This window comes from Hipposideros armiger, unplaced genomic scaffold (genome assembly GCF_001890085.2).
Source record: "Hipposideros armiger isolate ML-2016 unplaced genomic scaffold, ASM189008v1 scaffold_29, whole genome shotgun sequence".
NCBI classification, from domain to species: domain Eukaryota; kingdom Metazoa; phylum Chordata; class Mammalia; order Chiroptera; family Hipposideridae; genus Hipposideros; species Hipposideros armiger.
Window position 1 is genome coordinate 2,745,274 of NW_017731379.1, and position 24,268 is coordinate 2,769,541.

The 24,268-nt window shown below is 37.5% G+C and overlaps 2 protein-coding genes across 5 annotated transcripts in view; both read right to left on the bottom strand.

The window, feature by feature from the left end:
* TRIM37 (tripartite motif containing 37) overlaps window positions 1-9,273 on the bottom strand; it is a 123,570-nt gene extending 114,297 nt beyond the window's left edge. For 2 of the 4 annotated variants that reach the window (XM_019636707.1, XM_019636708.1), the window contains exons 1-4: window positions 8,791-9,270; window positions 6,935-7,036; window positions 2,093-2,133; window positions 408-524 (exon numbers count right to left, since the gene is read on the bottom strand). In XM_019636707.1, the coding sequence (XP_019492252.1) occupies window positions 408-524; window positions 2,093-2,133; window positions 6,935-7,036; window positions 8,791-8,811 (281 nt within the window). In that variant the 5' untranslated portion in view covers window positions 8,812-9,270. Of the gene's footprint in view, window positions 1-407; window positions 525-2,092; window positions 2,134-6,934; window positions 7,037-8,790 lie in introns of all 4 variants that reach the window. The other 2 variants (XM_019636709.1, XM_019636710.1) reach the window with 2 other exon arrangements.
* Window positions 9,274-11,278: 2,005 nt separating this feature from the next.
* Window positions 11,279-24,268, bottom strand: part of SKA2 (spindle and kinetochore associated complex subunit 2) — a 31,940-nt gene continuing 18,950 nt past the window's right edge. The window contains exons 3-4 of the mRNA XM_019636586.1: window positions 18,327-18,503; window positions 11,279-12,077 (exon numbers count right to left, since the gene is read on the bottom strand). Of these exons, the coding sequence (XP_019492131.1) occupies window positions 12,009-12,077; window positions 18,327-18,503 (246 nt within the window). The 3' untranslated portion in view covers window positions 11,279-12,008. The remainder of the gene's footprint in view (window positions 12,078-18,326; window positions 18,504-24,268) is intronic.

Consider the following 24,268-nt stretch of genomic DNA (forward strand, 5'->3'; position numbering starts at 1 on the left):
CAGCTCAGCGGCAGCTCAGCTCGGGCCGGACTCAAACCGCTGTTGCTCAGAGCTCAAACCTTTGAGTGAGCTCTTAACCAACTGAGCCACTCAGCCGGCCCTGAACAATTCTTAATCAATGGCCTATATGCATCTTTAGCAAACCCAGGGGGAGCCAGTAGGCATCAAGAGGCACAGAAGAGAGATTAGCAGATTAACAGACTGTTGCAGTTCACTTCTTTTATGAAAGGTTCTAATAAAAGAAGCCAATCAAGAGTTAGAAGGATCTTTTCCAAATAGTGATACCCACACTAAGCCAAACAAAAATACCTAAGTGTTCATCTATGAAACTAAAACTTTCAAATAGTTTCACTAAGAGCATATGGTAAACTCTATGAAATACTTGAACACAGAACTTGAGGACGTACTTGTCCTTTTCGTTTTCTTCATGTTTGGTGAGACTACAGAGTTGAAGAGTATCAAGCTGCTGCGTTACTTCTTCTGCCCAACGACAGTTGACTAGTTCTCGTAGCTGGAGTGGAGCCCTGGAGAAAAGATACACACATATATTCTAACTCAGAGATTTGACATTATTTCCTAAAATAAACACATTCCAATGGTAAATATGTGAAGTGCTGGATGTGTTAATTAACCCTGTCGCAGGGAATCCTTTCACAGTGTATACATATATCACATTATCTCATTGTGCCCTTGAAATACCTGACAATTTTGTCATTATCTCAATAAATCTGGAACAAAATTATCAAGAAAAAATAAACACATTCCTCAAAATAGAGCTCACAATTCATTCATTCCATATTACTATTAAAATAATAACAAAGACACAATGAAAAGTATGTTTTGTAACTTATTTTTACATTAATGTATGATTTACAAAAAAAAAAAAAAACACTGGCAATTCAGAGTACAGGCTGATTTCTTAATTCCTCGCCTAAAGCTGTACTGTCCAAAATGATAGCCAATAGCCACATGTGACTACTCAAATTCAAATTAATTAAAATTAAAAATAATAAAATTTCATTACACAATCACACCAGACATATTTCAAGTGCTCAATTGCCACATGTAGCTAGTGGCTAACAAATTGGATGGCAAAGCTATAGAATATTTCTATCATTTCAGAAAGTTCTATTTGATAGCGTAAGTCTACTTAGAAGTTAATATGAAAAAAGTTAATAAATGAAGAAAAATGGGTTAGCGATGTGAATAGTTTAGAACAAAAAGAAATATAAATGGCTAAAAATATTTCTAAAGATGCTCTATTTCAATTGTTTTTAAAAAAGCATATTAAAAACAAGATACCATTTTTCACTTAGTAGAATGATAAAAAAAATGATAATTGTTAATATACAGTGCTGGCAGGAATATGAGGAAAAGGCACTTTCATGTCTTTTCTTAAGAATGTAAAATGGTAAAAACATTTCCTTCAGTGCAATCTGGCATCATTGTTTGAAATAAACAAAAGTGGAAACAATCTAAATGTTTCTCAATATAAACATAAATAAACCAATGTACAGTCACATAACGGATTCAAACGTTTTTTAAATGTCTACACACCATCAACAAAGGTGCTACCATATTTTACACGAAAAAAAAGCAAATAGCAAAACAGTATAACATCTGTCTTTTAAGAAAAAATTTGTATGTATACATCAGTATACACCCAGAAAAATGTTTAGGGGAGTAGATACCAAACCTAACAGTTTGTTCTGAAAGTGCTGTTTCATGAAAACATTAGGTGGGGAATAACAGAATCACACTTGTTATTTTTATATATAATCCAGTCTATCTGGATTTCTTGAACCAGAAACCTTTTTTAATTTTTTTAATTACAAAAAGTTTAAGTTAAGAAGCTACACAATAATCTTCTAAAAGAAGGTAAACAATGGAATGCATTCTACATAATTCTAAGTCAGATAAATTAGTTTGCACTGCTATATCAAGACAGATTACTTGTTTTCTTTTCAACTGTATTCATAAACAGGAGAGATGCAGCAGCAGATTGCAGAAAGAATTTTATGAGTACTAGGGCACACTCTGACTGCATCACATTATTTTCCCAATTCACAAATAATCATAACAAAACACTTACCGACAATGAGGACACTGAGCCCTCTGCTCTGTCAGCCAGCGCTAAGGAGGCAAAAAGAAATTAGATTTTTGATTGCAGAAACACCATTACTGCAATTTGTACATATTGAATACTTATATATCAAATTTAATGAGTTTAACTCTCTAGTGCCTGCATTAATTATAGAGATACTTATAGAAATAAGAAGCAATCTACTGTCTCCCTCTCATTATCGTGACCTGGACAAAATTTCAAAGGGACAGAACTAATTTCAAAATAGTTAAGAAGCTATTCTCTCATAGGAAAGAAAGTGATTCTAGGACTATCTGGATTTTACAGAGAAGATGTGGGTAATCCTCACAAAAATAATGATATTGTCATTGCCATCTCCAAAAATAAACTACAGTGATTTATTTCTAACTAACCTATCATAAAATCCCTGAGGAAATTTAAGTTACTATTAGTTTTCTTTTTAGAAAAGCAAACTAATTTTGAAGTATATACAAATTAGACCTAAAATATGAATAAGCAATGTAGCAAAACCTCTTTTATGTCTTCAAAGAGTTCTACAGTTAAGAACTTAAACATCTATATAACTTGTTTTCCTCATAATTATAAAAAGGTTTTACAAGAAAATAATGTCTCTACTAAACCTCCAATTCTATTAATTTAATAGTTTTAATTATTACTGGATAGGGAGGAGTTTTACACCATATACAAAGGAGATGCTTAGACTTTCTGAATACCTTTCCAAAAACAATAGCTTTATGGTTAAATATTTTATGTTTTAATAGACTGGTAAACAGATTCAGAGGTAAATGAGTATTTATGTAATTCAATACCTATGTTTTCCCAGTATCTGATACTTCTGTTTTTTCCATTTGTACTTCTATAAAACAACATAAGCTTTTATCTAATGTCAAATAATTAATCGAGAAATAAAATTCCCAAGGAAACTGAAAAGGACAATAAAAGATGAAAGACAATGGGGAGAAAGGTACTTGATCGCAATAAATAAAGCTGAAAGAAAAAGAAAATAGATGGAAAAGGATTCCTCCATTCTTAATAACCTTGAAAAGTATTTCTTCCGTCCCTTGGCAAACAAGATTTGGGTCAGGTTTCTTCCCCAAAACAATGCTCTGCTGAAGTCATAGCACCCCTCCAGGGCTGATCTCACCCCACACCTCCCTAACCTCCTCTTCTACCTCACCCTAGGGGACCCAGCAAGGTTAAGCCTTTAAACGTGTCTGGTCTCTCTCTGCCCCGGATATATGTCAACACCTCTCTTCAACTGAGTTATTCCTACTCATCCTTTAGATTTCAATTTATATGTCACTTCCTCCAGAAAGCTTTCCATGACACTCTACAGGCTATTTTAGATACCACTGCCATGCTCTACCACAGCAACCTATACTTCCCCCTTCATTTTGCTTATAACACTTTATTATACTGACTTATTTGTTGGTCTCCCCTCCTTTGATAGACTATAAGCTCTATCAAGTTTGGGACCATGATAGGAAGTGACTAGTCCATAATTTTTCATATACTCCTCCCTTCCGAACAGGCTTACTGCTGCAATGTATAACACTCTTGGCATCGTGTTTGTGGATTTGCTTATACAGTCCCTCCCTCAATGTGCTGTCACATGGGAACATCCATTGATTATGTCCGTGAGATGTTCCTGCCTATCCCAGGCTAGTAGCCTTTCCCTTTTCTGCATATATGTGGCATTTTTACCTTGTATTCTATGATCTAACTTAATCAAAAAAATCAATATAATTTTAATACTTTGAGAAAAACAATGTTTTTTTTTCAAATCAAAACCAACGGTAAAAAACAGTAAACAATATTAAGTGAAAATAATATTAAAGAAACATCTTTATAGCAATTCCTCCACATTTAATTGAAGAATTAGTTTCTCTCCTTCATTAAATGGAAGAATCACAAGTTTTAGATACCATTCAGACCTCAGTCTGATTCCTAGCTCCGGCACTTACTAACCACGTTGATACTAGACAAGTGACTGAGCTCAAGATTCCTTGATTTTACAACATGACCAAGCTGGATTTATTCCTGGAATGCAAGGATAGTTCAACATACAAAAATTATTCAGTGTAATACATCACATTAATAAAACAAAGGGAAAACAACACATGATAATCTCGATACAGAAAAGGCATCTGACAAAATCTAATATCCTTTCATGATAAATACAACTTAAGAAATAGGAATAGAAGGAAACTTCCTCGATTTGATAAAGCCCATATTTAAAAAAACCATAGCAAACATCATATTCAATGGTTAAAGGCTGAAAATTTTCCCCTTAAGCTCAGGGAAAAGACAAGGACACCCACTTTCAACACTTCCAGTTAACATAATACTGAAAATTTTAGCCATAGCAATTAAGCAAGAAAAATAAATAAAAAGCACCCAAAATGGAAAAGTAGTAAAATTATTTGTTTGCAATGATATAATCTTAAATGTAGAAAACCCTAAAAATTTCACAAAAAAACTATTAAAGCTAATAAATTCACCAAAGTTCCAGGATACAAAAATCAATGTACAAAAAACACTTGCATTGCTATATACAAGCAAAGAATCCAAAGAGGAAATGAAGAAAATACATTGAAAATAGCATCAAAAAGAGTAAAATACCTAGGAAAAAATTCAATCAAGGAGTTGAAAGGTTTGTACATGGAAAACTACAAAACACTGGTGAAAGAAAGTAAAGAAGTCCTAAATAAATGAAAGACATCCCTTATTTACGGATAGAAAGATTTAATATTGTTAAGATGGAAATACGACCCAAAGCAATCTACAGAATTAATGCAATTCCTATCAAAAACCCAATGATCCTTTTTAGAGAAGTAGAAAAACTCAATCTAAAATTCAAATAGAACCTCAAGGGACCTCAAATGAACAAAGACTAAAGAGCAAAAAAAAAAAGAGAGAGGAAAAAAAGATAACCAATCTGAACGGACACCAAACAGCCAAAACAATCTTGAATTTCCTGATTTCAAATTTCACTACAAAGCTACAGTAATCAAAACAATTTGGTACTGGACAGAAATATACCCCAATGAAATAAGCGAGCCAAGAAATAAACACAAAAGGACAAATCTTATATGATTGCATTTATATGAGGTACTTAGACAAGCACATTCATAGAGACAGAAAGAATAGTGGTTAATTGACAGGACTTAAAAATTATTAGTGTAAGAGATTTCAAGGTTGAGTGACTGGCATAACAGAACAAAAAGAAAGTAGTTAAAGAGTCCATATGAGAAAATAACAGGAAAAATTTAATCTGGAAAAAAGTTCAAGATGCTGGAAGGACAATCAGATAAGATATTTATAGGTCAACACTGAAAGAATAGATTTAGGAGCCATACACACAGAGATGATACTTAAAAACCTGCAAGAGTAAAGCAAATTTCCTAAAGTAGAGGAAATTTCCCCAGAAACCTGAGAAGAGAATTCCAGCAGCAATATTTAAGAAATATATGCCTTTAAGGAGCAGGAGGAAGACAATGTAACAATGAAATGAAGAATCAGTGAGATATAAGGTAATAATCAGAGGTCATATGTATGTATACTGAACCTTCATCAAAAGGTCTGAGTCCACATCCAGACTCTACCACTTAACTAGTGACAGGGGCCAATTACTTAATGTCTCTAGCTTCAGTTTCACCATTTATAAAACATAAATAAAGGTATGTGTATCAGTTGCTATTTTAACAGTAGAATAATATAACACCTTATAAGGGTAGTACTTTATACTTTCTAAATTACTTTTTAGCTTATTTCATGTAATCCCACAACCATCCTATGAAGATCTTGTTATCCACTTTCTAGAGCTGAGGAAACAAAGCTAAGAAAGACTGAGTCTCAGCTTATAAGTGGGAGAACTAGCATGCTTTATAACTCAGGTCTCCTGCACATAGTGTAGTGGCAAAGAACACAGGTTCTAGAGCCAGACTTCCTGGGTTCAACAAGTTCAGCTCCATCATTTACGAGCTGTGTGACTGGAAGCAAATGATTTACATGTCAGAACTATTACTCTTCACAAAGGGATATTTTTATCTTCCTTAGGTAGAAATAAGGAACCACAGAGAAATTCTAAAGTGAAGAGCATGTTAGATGGCTTTGATTTTCTCAGTAAAGGGTAATTACACCTACTAAGAGTAATAAGGGCAGGGCAGTTTTCAACTGTGGTCTGTAGATGTGCCAGTGAATCCCCATACACAACCAAAGTAAGTTCTGTTTTATACGTTAAGCATCCTTTGTTTGAGGGGTTCACCTGATTTCAAGTTTTAAAGCCACTGGATTATATTCATCTCTAAGGTCTCTTAGAAGATAATAAGATTTTATTCTTTGCCTTTGAACCCATTACTAGCTTTTTTTCCCTCTTACCTATCAAACAAGTATAAACTCTCCCTCCCTGAGTCTCACAGCATTTTATGCCTCTTTATGACACACTCTTCAATATAAGCACAAAGGCCATTCTCTCAATTAAATTTAAGCTCCTTCAGGGCAGGCACTTAGTCATTTAGTCATTTATTTTGTATCCCTCAACCCCAAACACAACACAGGCAAGCGCTTTGTAAGTACTTGTTAAATATATACAGTGGTTTAATGTGAATATACTAAAATTAGTCAGCTTTGGTTTCCTGGCATTTCATGGAAGTTATTACTTGATGGTTATTCATCTCCATAATATTAAGCAATATACATTGATGGTCTCCCTAATAAGGAACATTCATTTGAAACATTTTTTTAAAAGGGCACAAAATGTAAAATAAGGAAAAGATAAAGGAAACAGTTAATTTTTGTACTAAATGCATGTAAAATCATACAACTTACCCTGATACAGCTGAAACAACAAAGCTTGGAGCAATGAGGACACAGGCGAGCATCCCGCAATTTCTCCATACAAATGAAACATCGGAAAACCTCAGCAATGCTCTGAAAATAATGAAAGATGCAAGGTAAACCAGGTTAGGCTACTGAATCAAGAGTAAAAATAATTGCTTAAAATAATTTACTTGACATTGACATTTATTTTTGGCTGATAACTCAGTTTTAACTATATTCCATATCAGGACTTGGTTAGTCAAGGTCCAGGGTACCTTAGAACATCTCCTGCAAAAAGTGCTTCCTTTTTTCTAAGCTTCACAATGGTTCCATTCTAAGGAAAGGATATGAAATGCAAAGAAAGACTTATGTACAAATCTTTTCAGTGAAGCATTAATTATAACTGCAAGAATCTGGCTATAGCCCAAATGTCCAAATATTAAATTATGGCAGTTAACATAGATTATGACACAGTCACTACAAATATTTCTTGATTTATTTAATGATACAGAAAAAAATGCTTGTGATGTATAACAGTAAGGAAAAAGGGGCAGACTGTATGATTAAATTAACAATATGAATTTCTAACCTTTCCCATAATTCCCCAAGGGGAATGAGTTACCTTTATAATTAAAAAAAAAAAAGTTTTAAAAAAATACGTATCCTAACAGCAGTGTATTAATACTTTGATCAAGAAAGAAACTAATCCAGGATCCAGAAATTCGAATTTTTTCCCCAATGCTGCAACCACCTAGTTACTTCTTTGAGCCTGGGATTCTGGCCCTAATGAGAATTTTGGCAGCAGCTCTACCAATGTTTTGGGAAAGAAAAAATAAATTATGTAAATAGAAGAAACAGTATTATCTTTGCAAGCCTCAGATGAATCAATTTAGGAAGTAACTGACAAGATACAACTAAATGTAGATTATTATATATTTTATTTTTACAGTACTTACATTTATTTTTTTACTCCATTCCAGGAGAATTAAACTCTCCTAAAAGGTAAAATTATCAAATCTTTACAATATCTTCACATGAGGAATTAAGGAGAATATTATTCATGAACCTAACCATAACTGCAGGGCCAAAGAACCTGTGAGGTGCAGACGCTGACGGCTGGACAATAAGACCATTGGGTGAACTAGTTTCAAGTGGAATGCCCAGTAATATAGTTGCCCTTAAGAAGAAGCAAGGATTTAGTATTTTAGTATTTGGAATGTTCAAAATTTGGCAATTATTATATAATTATGCCCAATAATCAACCTTTTTTAAATATTCCTAGCCTTTACGTAAACATCCCAACCATCTGAAATCACAGCTTACAAGGCTCAAATATAAAAAAGAAAAAATAGAGAGACAGAGGAATAGGGAGGTAGGTTCTTTTCTCTAGCTAGCTACAGCCAAATAAGATAGTAAGAGTACATACACCCTCATTCAATCTAGGAAGGGCAGAAGTCTGCAAAATGTACTCTGGGAGGAATAACCACCCATTCGGAGGGAGATTTGGATCCGCGCATCACCTAGCAAAAACTGACTGCAAGTGGCAGGGCACGTCCATCTAATGAATTTGCAGTTTTGCTCTGCACAGGCTGTAGTTTGCAAATACCCCGTGGGGATTAGTACCAGTGCCAAGACAACCAGAAAGCGCCAGGGCAGGTACCACCTGACTGCGGGAACGGTCAGGGCGCAGGCACCTGGAGGGCTGCAGAACACAGCGTCCTTCGCACCTGGCCAGTCCTCTCTGCAGCGGCAGCAGTGGGGTAGGATGCCCTATCAAAGACAGGACTAGGGCGAGGCGTCCCGATTAAAGAACTCTCAGCGGGTGGTGGGGGAGACTAACCACCACCCTCCTCAACCACCCTCACCTCCACGCTTTGTTCATCCATTGCCTCTGACTCTCGGCGGAGCCCCCGGCGACTGGCAAAGTCCGTGATCTGACCTATTAGGCGCCGGCCCGAGGTCGCCAGGTCAGATCGCTGCGGAGAACCGCCCGGCGCCCACTTCAGGGGGCTCCGAAGACCGCCCCACCTGCGCGCCCCATGGCTTCGGGTTCGGCACCAGCTACCCCCACTTCGCCATTTTTATCCGCGCGCCCGCCCTAGGGCGCAGTGGGAGGGCGAGCGGTGGCCGCAGATCCTTCCTCCCGACTCAGCCGCCCGCCAGCGACCGCGAGGCAGCCTCGGCCCACGTGACGATGGCGGGCGCGCGCGTCTCGAACCGCGGCTGAAGCCCCGCGGCACTGGTCTCCAGCGAGGCAGGCGCTGCAGGGAATTCACAAACACCAACGGTAACCAGGGCAGCTGGAGGCGCGGCGGCGCGGGAAGACGCTGGCGCGCATGCGCGCCGGACGCTGCGTTAGGGGAACTGCGAAGGGAGGCTGGCACCTAGTTCCCGCGGTGCGGGGGCGCACACGAGATTTGGAATCTCGTTGCAGCGTGGTTGCGTGCCTTCGACCCCAGGCTAGCGCAGGCAGCAGAAAACTTGGCGCTTGGCTGCGCCCCGCCCCTCAGGAGAGGCGGTGCTCCACTGATCTCAAACTTTTGCGCGCCAGAGTGGTGGTGCCACAGGGAATGCTTGTAGAAAACGCGAACTCCGGAGACACACCCCTAGGTATTTAGACTTCGTGATTCTAAGGTGGGGTTCCACGAAATCCGCGCTTTTAACAACCACTCTCAGCAATTAGGCTGCTGTGGCCCGCCCTTTGAGAAACTGTTGCAGAGGGTTCCTGCTGTTTGCAGCAGTCCTTTCTCTGGGAGGAAGCTCAGATTTTTAAGACTTCCGTTGCATCTATCGAAGCAAAGCTCCAGATTGTCAAGGCGAGAGCAGTGTAGTTTATCATCTCGGGGGTGGGAGGTCAGAACCACACATGTAGACGTTAGACGCACACCTCACCTCACTTTGCATTTCTTTCCACTTGAGGTACGCTGTCTCTATTGGGGACTATGGGAGGTACCAAAGGGTCTCAGCTGTATTCAACTTTCCAATATTGGTGACTGCTTTCTACAATTTTCTAGCATAACATAGCTATTCAAATATGCGCAGGAATTGAGACAAAGGGTGTCCATCAAATTCTTAATTTGAATTTATTTTTTTTCTTTCTAGTTTGTTGCAAACTATTACACTTAACCTAACCTAGAATGCAGATGTAGAGAAACAACAATATCCTAGAAAGTTCTTGAATATCAAGGCATTTGGATTTTCATTTAGAAGTAGTAGGCAACATAATTTTAACTACGTGAGCCACAAAGATAATATAGAAAGATTAACCTGTGACTGAAAAATGGTTTCACCAAAAATTATTTATGGACAGGAACTTCCTTAATGTTAATTGCCTGAGTATTGAAGAAATTAATGTTACTATGGTGTGACTTATTTTTCTGTAATTTAAAAAAGGGGCTTTCTGTTCTTGAAATATTCAAACTACACAGAACAACTTTAACTGCAGATAACTCTCCCAACCCTGTTAACTATTGTTTAAGTTTGTCAATGGACAAATACTCATAACAAAATTTTTAATTATATTAAATAATTCTATAACCTACATAACATTTGATGCATTTTTCCTAGTCTTTTCAATGCCTCACTTTTATTATGTATATGGAAATATACTTTATTGAAGGATTAAATATTGAACCCAAATATTATGTCGCGCTTCCAACCATCCTGGCACATAGAAGTTAAGTGATTTGCTCAGTCACTCAGCTAGAACTTAAACCTGCTATTTACATCTCAGGTGTGACGTCAAAGCCCACTCTTTTTCTTTTTTTTTTTAAAGATTTTTATTGGGGAATTGGGGGGATGGGAACAGTGCTGGGGAATTGGGGAAAGGGGAACAGACAAGTTGCTGTCGTTTTGTTCTTCAATCTAGTGGAGGACGTTGCTTCACTGGCCCAAGTTGGCACCATCATTGCGCTCTTCTCTGGCGAGGCAGATCAGTCGCCGGCATCTGGACGGCCGCTCACGCTGGCTGCTGGCCACACACGGTAGCCCATTGCAATCCACTGCCACATCAAAGCCCACTCTTAACTACAAAACTGCAATATCTGCTTCCCCTCTCTCCCATTTAGCTTCAGCATTTCCCAGAACATTAATAATTTATTGGCTACTTGACTTCTTATTGCACAGATACACCATGATTTGCTCTCCTGTTTACCTGCCATTAGCCAGACGTGTGTGTATTGCTATTATAAACAACCCTGTGATTAACATCAAGGGTTAACATTTGTATCAAGATCTGTCCCTACTTTGGACAATTACCTTATTGTCAAGTTATTTAAAAACAAATGGGGAAACACACACACACACACACACACACACACACACAGAAAACTGGTAAGAAGCAATTGCCAGTGCTCTTTTGATTGCAATTTCTTAGCTTTCATATAGAATGAATAATTACAGTAATATAGGCTGGAGAACAAAGGTATTGAAATATAACAGGGACAGTCTAAAATAGCATTTGAATGTAGAGTCATGCTGCTCAACATTAGCAGGCAGAAGGAATAGGAAAAAAGTAAAAGTGAGGCTGTCACAGGAGAACCAGCTTATTACAAAGGTTCAGTGTTATGGGAGACTACAGGTCACATCCAATCTCACCTACAATGTGACCACATCGACAGTCAACGTGTTCAAAAATAGGAAATTCTATACATGTATAATACAAATATTTTTTCTATCCTTTATTTTCCAAAGCATGCTCATTCACATTCGACTGGCTGATAGCACATGAACATTCTTTTAATGCCAGGACAGGACATCTACTCGTAGGTTATCCCGATTATACAAAAACAGATGAAAACAGTGTTAGAGATCCTTGTCTGAAATTACAAAACTAAGTGTGTGTGCATATATATTTTAAATCCCTTTATTCCCATTCCATCCTTTTGACTGAAATTTATTCATGTATCTGCCCTTCTTATAGTCCCCTCTCTTGTGAAAGGCATCACTACTTGGTCACGTAGGCCAAATCTCCTCCTTCACCACACTTGACCTCTAGACATCAGGTGCTAACAAGACATCTTCCTTAAATCTCTCTGGAGTTGATCTCTATTTTTATAGAGTTCCTTTTTGCAAGTCCATTTCTTCATAAGTCTGACATGTGAGATTTTAATTGCTGTGCCGCAGTTTTCTCTTCTTCAGTCAGTGGTGACAGCTAGAAAACAAAGTCTTTATTTCAAAAACCTTGAAAGGCTTCAACTATAATTTTAAAAAAAACAACACCTTAAAGACTTAAATCAATTTAGTTAAGTCTACTTTGTCACACAAATAAATGTTTCCATAAGTCCATACCGTATATGTGGTCACAAGTTTAGGAAAGCAAGGGGAAAAGAGATATTTGACTGACTATATACAAGGTACTTTGATGTTTGTTCAACTTAATTGCAAGTTCTTTGGAAGCTCAAAAAACAAGACTAAGAATCAAACGGTTTAAGGACTGTAATTGAATAGAACCAAAGAAGTCATGTTTGAATGCCATATTCTAAAAGTATTTTGAAAAAGAAATGTGAAACAAAAATTGTCTGAAAGTACTCTCAGAAGTAAAGACGGGTTAAATTTTGAAGGATAATTAAGATGCTTTTAACTGCAAATAATAGAAACACATTTCAAAATTGATAAATAAGAAAAGTTATTGTCATTGTACAATAAATACAGAAGAAGGGCAGACTTCAGGGCTGGTCTGTTCAGCAGCTCAAGAATGTAAGGATTCAGTTTATTCCATCTCATGGCTCTCATAACCTTGATGGTGGCTTTATCCACCAGCTGACAGGAAAATGGCTCTAGCAATGCTAGGCATCACATCTATACAAAATGTTTGGAAGACAAGTTTTCTCTTCCTAGGGGTCTCTCAGCAGTGAGGAAACTCTTCCTAATTTCCTACTAACCGACTTTCCCTCCTCACATGACATTTGGGTTATAAACCCATTCCTGAACCAAGGTCAGTTAAAGGAAAATCTATTCCCCGTACCAATCAGGTACACCCCTGAAACAGGATCGTGCTAACTTCATGTACCTCAGGCATGAGGCTGCGAGGGGCAGCACACAACTCAAGAAAGTCAGTACTCCATTAGGCAGTGCTGACAAAACAACCAGCGAACTGTATCTACAAAGGCAGGTAGAAGCAAAAACGAAGGGAAGAAGGGGAGCCAAAGGGAAACTATTTGTAAGGGATTTTCACAGAGCACCAACAAACAGGCTGGTTGCAACAAAGGGTTCCATGCGGAAATAAGAGGAGGTACAACCAGAAGAGTCACTCAAATAGTGAAGTAGTCCCTGGCTAACTATATACAGTAGTCCCAAGATATGTTCTAAGACACCCAGTGGATGCCTGAAATCGTGGATAGTACCAAACCCTATATATACTATGATTTTCCCCATACATACATACCTGTGATAAAGTTTAATTTATTAATTAGGCACAGTAAGAGATTAACAACAATAATAAAACAGAGCAATTATAACCATATACTATAAGAAAAGTTATATGAATGTGGTCTCTCTCTTTCTGTCTCTCAAAAGATCTCATTATGATCTACTCACCCTTTCACTTCAAGGAAGCACTTTACGGCTTCTCTTTGGCACACTGGAATTTCCAGCATCACAACTCTGGCCCAGCATCCATAGTGCTGTGCTTTGGGACCATTATTAAGTAAAATAACAGTTACTTGAACAGAAGCACTGCAATCCCACAACAGTCGGTCTGATGACTGAAATGGCTCCAAAGTGACTAACGGGAGGGCAGCGCATATAGCATGACACACTAGACAAAGGCATGATTCACATCCCTGGGCGAAATGGAGTGGGACTGCTCGAAACTTCATCATACTACTCAGAATAGCAGACAATTTAAACTTTATGAATTGTTTATATCTGGAATTTTCCATTTAATATTTTAGGACGATGGGTAACAAACGGCATAAAGCAATACCACACATAAGGGGGAACTACTGTAGGTCATCTCTAGAGACACTGATAAATCTAGAGCACCCCATAACTACAGAATTAGAATCTCAAGGGCAGCACTGTCCAATAGAACTTTATGTGATACAAAAATATTCTATATCTGCGTTGTCCACTCAGTCGATGAACAACTGAATTTTCTATTTTACTTAATTGCTTTAATTTTTAATTTAATTTATATAGCTATGATTGGCTATTGGACAATCTGGGTGTTTCAGCCGATCAAGCCAAAATTTGCTCCAAATTCACATGGATTAAATGAAAAACAGTCATATGCCTTACTACAACCCAAATAGTTACAAAATTTCCCTCTTCTATCTCAAAAACAGGAAATGGTGTTATTCTGGCAAGTCTTTGTCCTCCAATCCATGTTGCTCTTTGTGATCAATGTTCAAGAGATTTCAGACCATCAAAGAATTTCTCCAGAAATTAACCAGTCTAAGGTTTGTAGGGATTTTTCTTTTTTAACACAAATGTTTTGGAGCACCAATGTAATACCACATATTCAATTTTTAATGCCTTTCTAATTTTCTATTTATTACTATTATTGGGAGGGGGGTGGTTTTGCTATTTTTTATTTTAGTACTAGTTTAGTCCCTTTTTTTGTTTTTTGGTGGTCACCTATATAACCAAGTATATTTAAACCTCAGTGTCTTACTATCAACTAAAAAGATGATGAAATTAATATGTATTCCCTTTCTTCCACCTCCTTTTCTATTCTTCTCTCTGTATTTATTTTTTAATATTTTTAATTCGTGTTCTTTTTTAATATTCTCAATTCAAATGTATTTTCTATCCTTCCAAATGAAAGAGTACCACTTGTCTTGAAAAATAGTATAGCAAGATAATACCTTAACAGTTTCTGTTGTCTATAAGCAAATCAGCATTTGCCTTAGGTAGACGTATCACTTTCTTGTTCTTCATGTTCCCAAAATAATTTTAAAGGCCCTTTTGGTTGTTTTAAGTTTTTGAAGCCTCAGCTCAATCAAGTCTTTGGCTTTCTTAACTATTCTCCCAGCTCTGTCTCTATCACTGATATATCTCTTTTTATACTTGAAATTCCTTTATAAGGTCTACCTTGCAATGCCATTTAAACTCTGGTCTAATAGAACTATTTTTGGTTTTCCAAGTCTCTACAGATGCCATTCCCTTTTCTTCCATATTTTGATCACAAAAATTTGCTCTGAACTTTCAACTACTATCTCGTTTTTAAAATAGTAGGTACAAGACCCAGTTATCCAACAATCCCCAACTTGGCCATCACTGATTCTAAAATATGGTCTCTTTTTTCAGAGTTTATAACTACCTTTCAGTCATTTCTCCTTGTTTGTCATCATCTGATCCAAAGTGAAACTTCCTTACTTTCTACCTTTGATAGAATTATTGCTCATTTTAGATACTTCTTTCAACTGAATGAACACCTTTACAGATACTTAGGTGACTGAAATCCCCTATCATTACCATAACTATTTTTTGGTACCACTTTGTAAGTTGTCAGAAATATACCATCTATTTATTGGATCCAGTGGGGGAAATTTTTAGTCAGTATTCAAAATATCATTTTTCTCTTTGTTTACTCACCCAAGTTTATTCTGTGTGTCAGTAAATTTATGGATTTCTATACATATATGTTGATATTGCCCATCCAGAACTATGCTTAATCTCTCTTCAAGATTTGTTTCTTTAAAACAAGTTTATGTGTTTCTATTGTTAGGCTCTGATCACATACAAAGAATATGTGATTTGAGTTGTATTTCTGAAAGGTTATATACATACTTTTTTACATGCTATATATCAGCATGTGAAACCACCCTTACTATTGTAAATTCCCATTCCTTATTACTTCTGCACTCTTTTTAATTGCTCTACCCTCCTCCTCTGTTCATCTCTCCGTGACATAACAGATACATCTAACGTATCATTTTAAATTTTTAACCAGGTATTGTTTTCTTGTCCTTCATTGGCAATATAAAGAATTCTTGATCTAATTGACCTGGGTAATCAAATTCTGAGACTTACTCTAACTACAAGACCCAAATTCAAGTATCTTAAGCCATAATTTAGTTCAGAGTTGGCAAATAAATACCATGTATGCTGCCCCTAGCAGCACACCCACAGCTGACAGCTTTTGTGCCAGGCCCAGACAGCTCCTTAAAATGGCACTCTAAGCAGCTATTACCAGTTAACTGATTGTAGTTGTCACCAGAAATTAAAAACCTATTGGCCATCTTTTGTCTAGATAATTAAGTTCCACTCTATGATTCCATCTATATATAGTCTATCTTTTCTTTTGAAAGCTGCCAACTTTGCCTTAATAGTAAATGAAAATATTAACAAATCCTTCAGTTGGCAGTTCGAGATCTTAGTGCCTAAGTCAACAGCTCCTATTCTTTTCTCTCTCTTTTTTCTTTTTTCTTTCTTGTTGGGTAATTGGGGGACGGGAACAGCGTTGGGAAATCGGGGAAGGGAACAGACAGGTAGACAAATTGCTGTTTTGTTCTTCAATCTAGTTGTGGAGGACGTCGCTTCACTGACCCATGTTGGTATGATCATTGCGCTCTTCCTGGGTGAGACAATCAGTCGCCGGTCATTGGTCAGCTGCTCACGGCGGCTCACAGCAGCTCACAGCAGCTCTCGCCCACTGCCGGCCACTCAAGCTGGCTGCCAGCCACTCACATAGCTCATGGCAGCCCACTGCAGCCCTGCTGCAGCCCACGCCGTGGCCGGCGACTCACAGCAGCCCAGTTCCAGGTCGAGCTGTTGTTCATCATCTTAGCTGTAGAGGGCAGTGTCACTGGCCCTCATCTGGGATCCGAACCGGAGCCCTGCTGCTCAGAGCTGGCGCTCCCAAGCGAGCTCTTAACCAGCTGAGCCACTCAGTCGGCCCTCCTATTCTTTTTTCTATTCCAACATATGAGGTCTGACAATTAAGTTCATGAACTTGTTACAATGATGTTGCTAACCTTTTTTGACATCAGAGGGATTATTCATTATGAATTTATACCAACTAGACAAACAGTTCACCAAATTTACTATTTGAAAGTGCTGAAAAGGCTGCGTGAAAAAGTTAGACGACCTGAATTTTTCACAAACAATTCATAGTTCTTGCATTATGACAATGCACCAGCTCACACGGCACTGTCTGTGAGGGAGTTTTTAGCCAGTAAACAAATCACTGTATTGGAACACCCTCCCTATTCACCTGATCTGGCCCCCAATGACTTCTTTCTTTACCTGAAGATAAAGGAAATATTGAAAGAAGATATTTTGATGACATTCAGGACATCAAGGGTAATACGACAGCTCTGAAGGCCATTCCAGAAAAAGAGTTCCAAATTTGCTTTGAAGGGTGGAATAGGCGCTGGCATCAGTGCATAGCTTCCCAAGGGGAGTACTTCGAAGGTGACCATTCGAAGGTGATCATTCAGCAATGAGGTATGTAGCACTTTTTCTAGAATATGTTCATGAACATAATTGTCTGACCTCATATATGGAGAGTTTTACATATTAGTCATAGAGGCTCATAATTATTAATATAAGGATTCTTAACAGTAAATGAGAAGGGGTTGGGGAATGGATGGAAAGAATGAAGATCAGGCTTACCCAAGCACACCAACCCAATAGAAGAAGTCGCTGTTATAGCTGCTTTCCAGATTTCTCAGTCTCACTAGTTCTTATGGAACCACAGAGCTGGTAGATTTAATAAGTATTATCAACTTATCTCTTCTGCCATGGCTACATAATCCAAGACAGCATACCTCTTTCATCAATGATGTCAAGTTCATATGTTTATTTTAAAATAAAGAAGAGGGCTGGCCGAGTGGCACGCTGGTTGAGAGCTGGCTTGGGATGCCAGCTTTGAGCAGCAGGGCCCCAGTTCGGATCCCACATGAGGGCCAGTGACACTGCCCTCTACAGCTAAGATGGTGAACAATAGCTCGACCTGGAGCTGGGCTGCCATGAGTCACCGGCGATGGCGTAGGCTGCAGTCCCTGCTGCAGTGGGCTGCCATAAGCTACCGTGTGTGGCCGGCAGCCATCATGAGCGGCCGGCAGCCGGTGTGAGCTACCAAGAGCCACCAAGAGCGGCCATCCAAAGGCCAGCAACCGACCTACCTCACCCGGGAAGAGTGCAATGATGGTGCCGGCATGGGCCAGTGAGGCAACATCCTCCACAACTGGACTGACAAGCAAGGGGACAGCAACTTGTCTGTTCCCCTTCCCCGATTCCCCAACGCTGTTCCCCTCCCCCAATTCCCCAATTAAAAAAATAATAATAATAAAGGAGATAAGAGCTATTATACTTCTGGGAATCAAGAAAATCTGATTTCTATCAACAGTTCAAACTGCTGAATTTTAAAATGAAAGCTACTGGGGATTTATTTTTCAAAGCAACACTCAGAATAAAAACTCTACAAATCCAACTTGTCAATTGAAAGCATTACCTCCAGGTCTGTGTGCTTTTGTAGTTCCTGTATCATGGTCACAGTTTTATTCAAAGTAGCACAAATGCGGCTCTTAGTCTCTTTCTGCTCGACGGCAATTGGTTTAAAGCGTGCATGCAAAGTTTGATATCGAGACTTTATTGCTGACAATTCCTTTAAGAGTGTAACTGGATTTTTCTATATCAGGAAAAAAATTAATACATATTAAATGATGGAAAGGAAAAATTCAGCTTTTGAGAATTAAAATATATATAACACATTCTACCATCCATTTAATCAAACACTGGATTATATTATGCAACTGTGTGATAGAGGATGGAGGAAGGGAAGAAAGGGAAAAGTATAAGACCTACATCATAGTGTCAAGGAATTTAAAGCCTAGGTACAGAAATAGCCCCCTACACACACACACACAAATATTAAACAGCAAATTAAGTCATTATAGATATCTAACATTTGATGGATAGTTCACAATAATAAATTACATAGTATTCTAAAATATAATTCTAAATGCTGTTCAGAAGATGATTAAAGGAACTATGTTAATCTGTTGTGAAAGAATAAGGCAACTTGAAACCACTTATAAAATTTTTAAACACATTGTCATGGGGCTAAAGCGTGTATTTAGTCAATTCATTGACTTCACAATACAAAATTAATGCCCACTAAAGCAACTATATTTAGAAATTACATTGGTTTTTCAGATTCATTTTGGAATACAAATAATCACTATTCCATAAAAGACATTTCAGCTGGGTCCTTCCTGCCACTTGGTAATTCCTTTCGTTCCCCGATGGGCCCTTAGCAAACCCTCTAGTAACTAGCTATTCCAAACTTTTTCTACTCCCTCCAGTTTCCATCCACTCCTTCTTAACACAAGACCTCACCAACTACTTGACTGAGAAAGCAGAAAACATAGTAGAAACTCCATCTCCCTGGCTTTTCATCCCAAAATGAAAGTATGGACACTCTCATCCATACTCAGCCCTTAACACTACCACTATTATTGTTGTTTCCTCCCCAGATACTCCATAACCTTAAATTTCCTATTATTTCAATAATCTTTTCCGTATCTCCCTTTGTAGAGACCTCAAATATCTATAGATCTTCTCAATACTGAGGGAAAAATTAATTTCTTCTCTTGACTCTGTTGTCACTTCAAAACCAATTTCATTTTTCTCACTCCATTTGCCACCAACTTTCTAGGTTCTATAATATACTCCCTCAGTTTAACATACCCATAGACTATTATTCTTTGCCAAATCATTTTTAAAAATCAGAAGCTCAGGATTGCCCTATAGCATCTAATTTGGATACCCCTCTTTTTGCCTCTCCTTTATTTCCTTCCTCTTCCAATCTTCTTAAAATGAACTCCTGATTTCCATAAAACTATACTATCTTGGTTATTTTCCTACTCTTCAAATATCTCCTTCATGGACCCTATGTCTTGGCTATAGGCAGAGGCTCAGTTCACAGCCCTCTACTTCTCTCTCGTTCTTGGAGGTTTTTCTCTAAGCCTTTAATGATGGAAATGGTAAATAAAGATGATTCTGACAAGAAGGAATAAGAGCAGAAAATGTAACTTAAAGACTGTTAAAATAATTCTGCAGAGAGCGATCAAGACCTATGGCATGAATAGAAGTAGGAAAGGTACACAAGAGAGACACCATATAAAAAGTTAAGAACACTTCCTAGTACGTTTGATGTAGGCAAAGAAATAATTGATGACACCAAATGTGTATTAAGATGCTTTTTGGCATATCTACTCAGTATACACCCCAGTGACATTGAGACCTGTCCCCTCACCCTCAAGGGTAGATATCCCATCATGAGATGCCAAATATTTTATTGGATAAAAGATCTCCAATAGGAAAACTGGAAAATTCAGGGGGGGAAAAAACAACTAACAAGTAGGAAAGAAAATACATAAAAATGAAAATAGGAAAGAACAGATAAGAAAAATAAAGGATAGATCCAGGAGGTCCAATATATTTTCTTACAAATATACTGGGTAAGAAAAGTTGTAAGACTTCAGATTTGTGCGATTTCAGATTTAAAGTGTCCCACCAAGTGACAGCACAATTAATGAAAAGACCTATACCATAACTATAAAATGACCATAAAATAAAGTTCACAGCATGGATAAAATATTCTGAAAGTTCCAATGATGGTGTGTGTGTGTGGGGAGAGGGGGTAGAATAAGGAGGCAGACACACACACAAAGGATCAGAGATTAGAATGGCATCTATTTCTCAACAGGAACACAAGAAGCTTGAAAACCACAAAACAATAATGTTAATATCAAGAGAAAACAATCTCCAATCTAGAATTCCATACTCAACTAAACTATCCATCAAGTAAAGGGTTAAATAAAGACATTTAAACATTCAATGTCTCAAAAAAATTAACCTTTTGTGTATTCTTTCTCAGAAAGCTTCTAAAGGATATGCTTCACCCAATCAAAGCAATAAACCAAGGAAGGGTAAAACATGTGATCCAAACTGGAATAAAACAAAGGAAGTTACTGAACTGATGGTAAAGAAATTGCAGAAACACAGTCATGCAGGAGTCCTGTAGAGGAGGTTGGATTGGAGCAGGAAGATAGCACAAGAAGGGATATGGAAGAAAATGAAACCTAGGGATCATGTGATGTGTCTGGCAATGTTGACAAGAGTTTTACAGTTCGGTTAGAAAAGTCTGAGGCTGAATTCATGATAAATGCATAGAAAAACTAAACAACTGAAGAAAAAAAAGAAAACAACTATTAGCTTACACTAGTTGTGTAAGAAAGGAAAAGCAAACATTAGTATATTATATGACTTAGATAAAAGCAGTATTTACAGATACCCATGGTTGCTATGGTCTAAATATGTCCCTCCAAAATTAATTTTTTGAAACATAAAACCCAAAGTTATGGAATTAGGAGGTGGGGCCTTTGGGAGGTGATTAGCTCAGCGCCATCATGAATGGGATTAGTGCCTTGATAGAAGAGGCCCCAGAGAAATCTTCCCCTTTGGCCATGCTAGGATACAACTAAAAGTCTATGACCCAGGAGAAGGCCCTAACCTGACCATGCTGGCACCTTGACCCTGGACTTCTGTTGTTTATATGTTATCTAGTCTATGGCATTATGTTATAGCAGCCCAAATGGACTAAGACATAATATAAACAACAAATATGGATATATCCAGAAATTGTTAAGATGGGGATAAATATGGGTAATAAAGTACTTAATCTTTACCTTCCATAATAGGAAATGGATATTAATAATAATAGCTAAAATAAAATAATAATAGCTAAAATATTAATAATAATAGCTAAAATAAAATAATAGCTAAAGTAAAATAATAATAGCTAAAATAGCTAGACCAAACAGTTCTAAAATCATTACAAACATTACCAAGTTTATTCTCTCTCAACCTACAAAGTAGGCAGTAATATCCTCATTTTATAGATGAGGAATAAAAGTAGAGAAAGTTTAACTGACTTGCCCAATCACAATGCAGAGCTGGGATTTGAATTAGAACAGGCCTGTATACAGGAAATCAATAGATGTTTCAAATCAGGAGGAAAATGGCAATACAAGCATACTAGAAATATAGAGGTAAATACAAAAAGATGCTGAAATAAAATAGTGGTCTTCTTGGGGGTGGGAAGAGTGTGAAACAAAGGAATTACTGTTAGCAATTTAAAGCTTTATGCTTCTATGACTTTTCAAATTATACACAAAAATTAATTTAACAGAAGTAAAAGTTTAAAGTTGGGAGAAAAACTGGTATGGGGGTAGGAGACATCAACTGTGAGGTGTTAGAGAATCACGTAAGTATAAATGATCTTTAGGTAACTAGAAGACAGCTTAGTAGTAAATTGCCCAAACACTTGTAAATATAAATCAAATAATGAATTCTCCAAATACAAATTCATAGAAAAATAAATGTGAGAACTAATCCTTGATGATCTCCCAAAGTAGGAAAAGAATTAGTGAATCAGGCACAAGGAATAAACAGCCATAGAGCTATGAGTTAGAATAAGTAGGCAATTACCTATATTACATGTTTTTGTGACATTAACTGGATCTAATAAAATTGATATGGCGGGCCGGCCGAGTGGCGCGATGGTTAAGAACTCGCTTGGGATGCCAGAGGGCCCCGGTTCGGATCCCACATATGAGGGCCAGTGACACTGCCCTCTACAGCTAAGATGCTGAACAACAGCTCAACCTGGAGCTGGGCTGCCGTGAGTCGCCGGTGACGGCGTAGGCTGCAGTCCCTGTGGCAGTGGGTTGCCATGGGCTACCGTGTGTAGCCAGCAGCCGCAGTGAGCGGCCAGCAGCCAGCGTGAGCGGCCGTCCAGAAGCCGGCGACTGATCTGCCTCGCCAGGGAAGAGCGCAATGATGGTGCCAACTTGGGCCAGTGAAGCAGCGTCCTCCGCAACTAGATTGAAGAACAAAACGACAGCAACTTGTCTGTTCCCCTTCCCCTAATTCCCCAGTACTGTTCCCATCCCCCCAATTACCCAATAAAAATCTTTAAAAAAAAAATTGATATGGCAATGATTAATTCAAGATAACATGATTTTAGGACTTACCACCATACCACAGAGGAAAAAAACTCTTGGCACACATAGCATGTTTTGTTTGAATGAGTGGCTTCAATTCATTTTAGGGTTTTGTTTCTTATAAGTGGATGATCATTTATGAAAGGTCATAAGAAGTGTTCTGATAATGACAGTGCTAGTGATGAGGGAAAAGAAAAGCCAAAACGTGAGCAACATGCTCATCTCAATTAAGTCTTTTGAAAAAAACAAAAGGAAACGTGCCATTAGTTGTGTTACTAAATTTAAAAGAGTCTCCAGGGGAAATGTTCATAAAATAAAACAAAATTATCTTTCTAGGACAAATCTAGGTGAAGAACATGATAAGGGAGCTTGCAGTTTATTGTATCTTTACATCTAAATAGATTCTATTAAAAATGTTGATTTTTATGCAGAATTACTGACAGTCTCCAAATCACAATGGAATAGAAGAGGATAATGCAGCTAAACAAAATTATATGTATGTATCTGAGTGTGAGTATACACACACACACACACAGACACACACACACACATATATCACAGTAGTTGGTGCATTATCATGTTCAATTAATGTTTACTCCCACTGTCATCATGTAGAGGTATCAGAGGTTAGTGCAACTGGTCATTTACTTTCCTGTTCCTTGATACATATATAATCGCTAGGACTAATGTCAGTGAAATCTACAAAGATCAATAAGATCATGGTTTTCTTCCCAAATGTAATTACAAAAAGGATAAATATAAATGTTTAAAAAGTTATAGTTCTTCAAAAGTTAACAGAATTACCATATGATCCAGCAATTCCACTCTTAGGTATATACCCAAGAGAAATGAAAGCAAATATCCACCCAAAAAGTTGTACGTGAACGTATTTATGGTAGCATTATCATAATGGTGAAAAGGAGGAAACAACCAAAATGTCTTATCAACTAATGAATACATAAGAAAATGTGGCATACCCATAAATGAAATATTATTCTGCTATAAAAAATGAAATGATTCATACTACAACATGGATGAACTTTTAAAACATGCTCAGTGAAAGAAACCACACATGAAAGGCCACATATTATGTGGTTCTATTTACATGAAATATGCAGATGGCAAATCTGTTGACACTGTAGAGAAAGAAAGTAGATTAGTGGTTGCCAGGAGTTGGGAGGGTGAGGAGAGTACTGGGGAGTTACTGCTAATGGGTATGAATTTGTGAGGTGATGAAAATGTTCAAAAATTGATTGTGATGATGGCTGCACAACTCTGAATGTAATAAAAACCACTGAATTGCATACTTTAAAAGGGTGAATTTTATGTTATGTGAATTATAGCTCAATAAAGCCATTTTTAAAACAAGTTGTAGAAGAGAAAA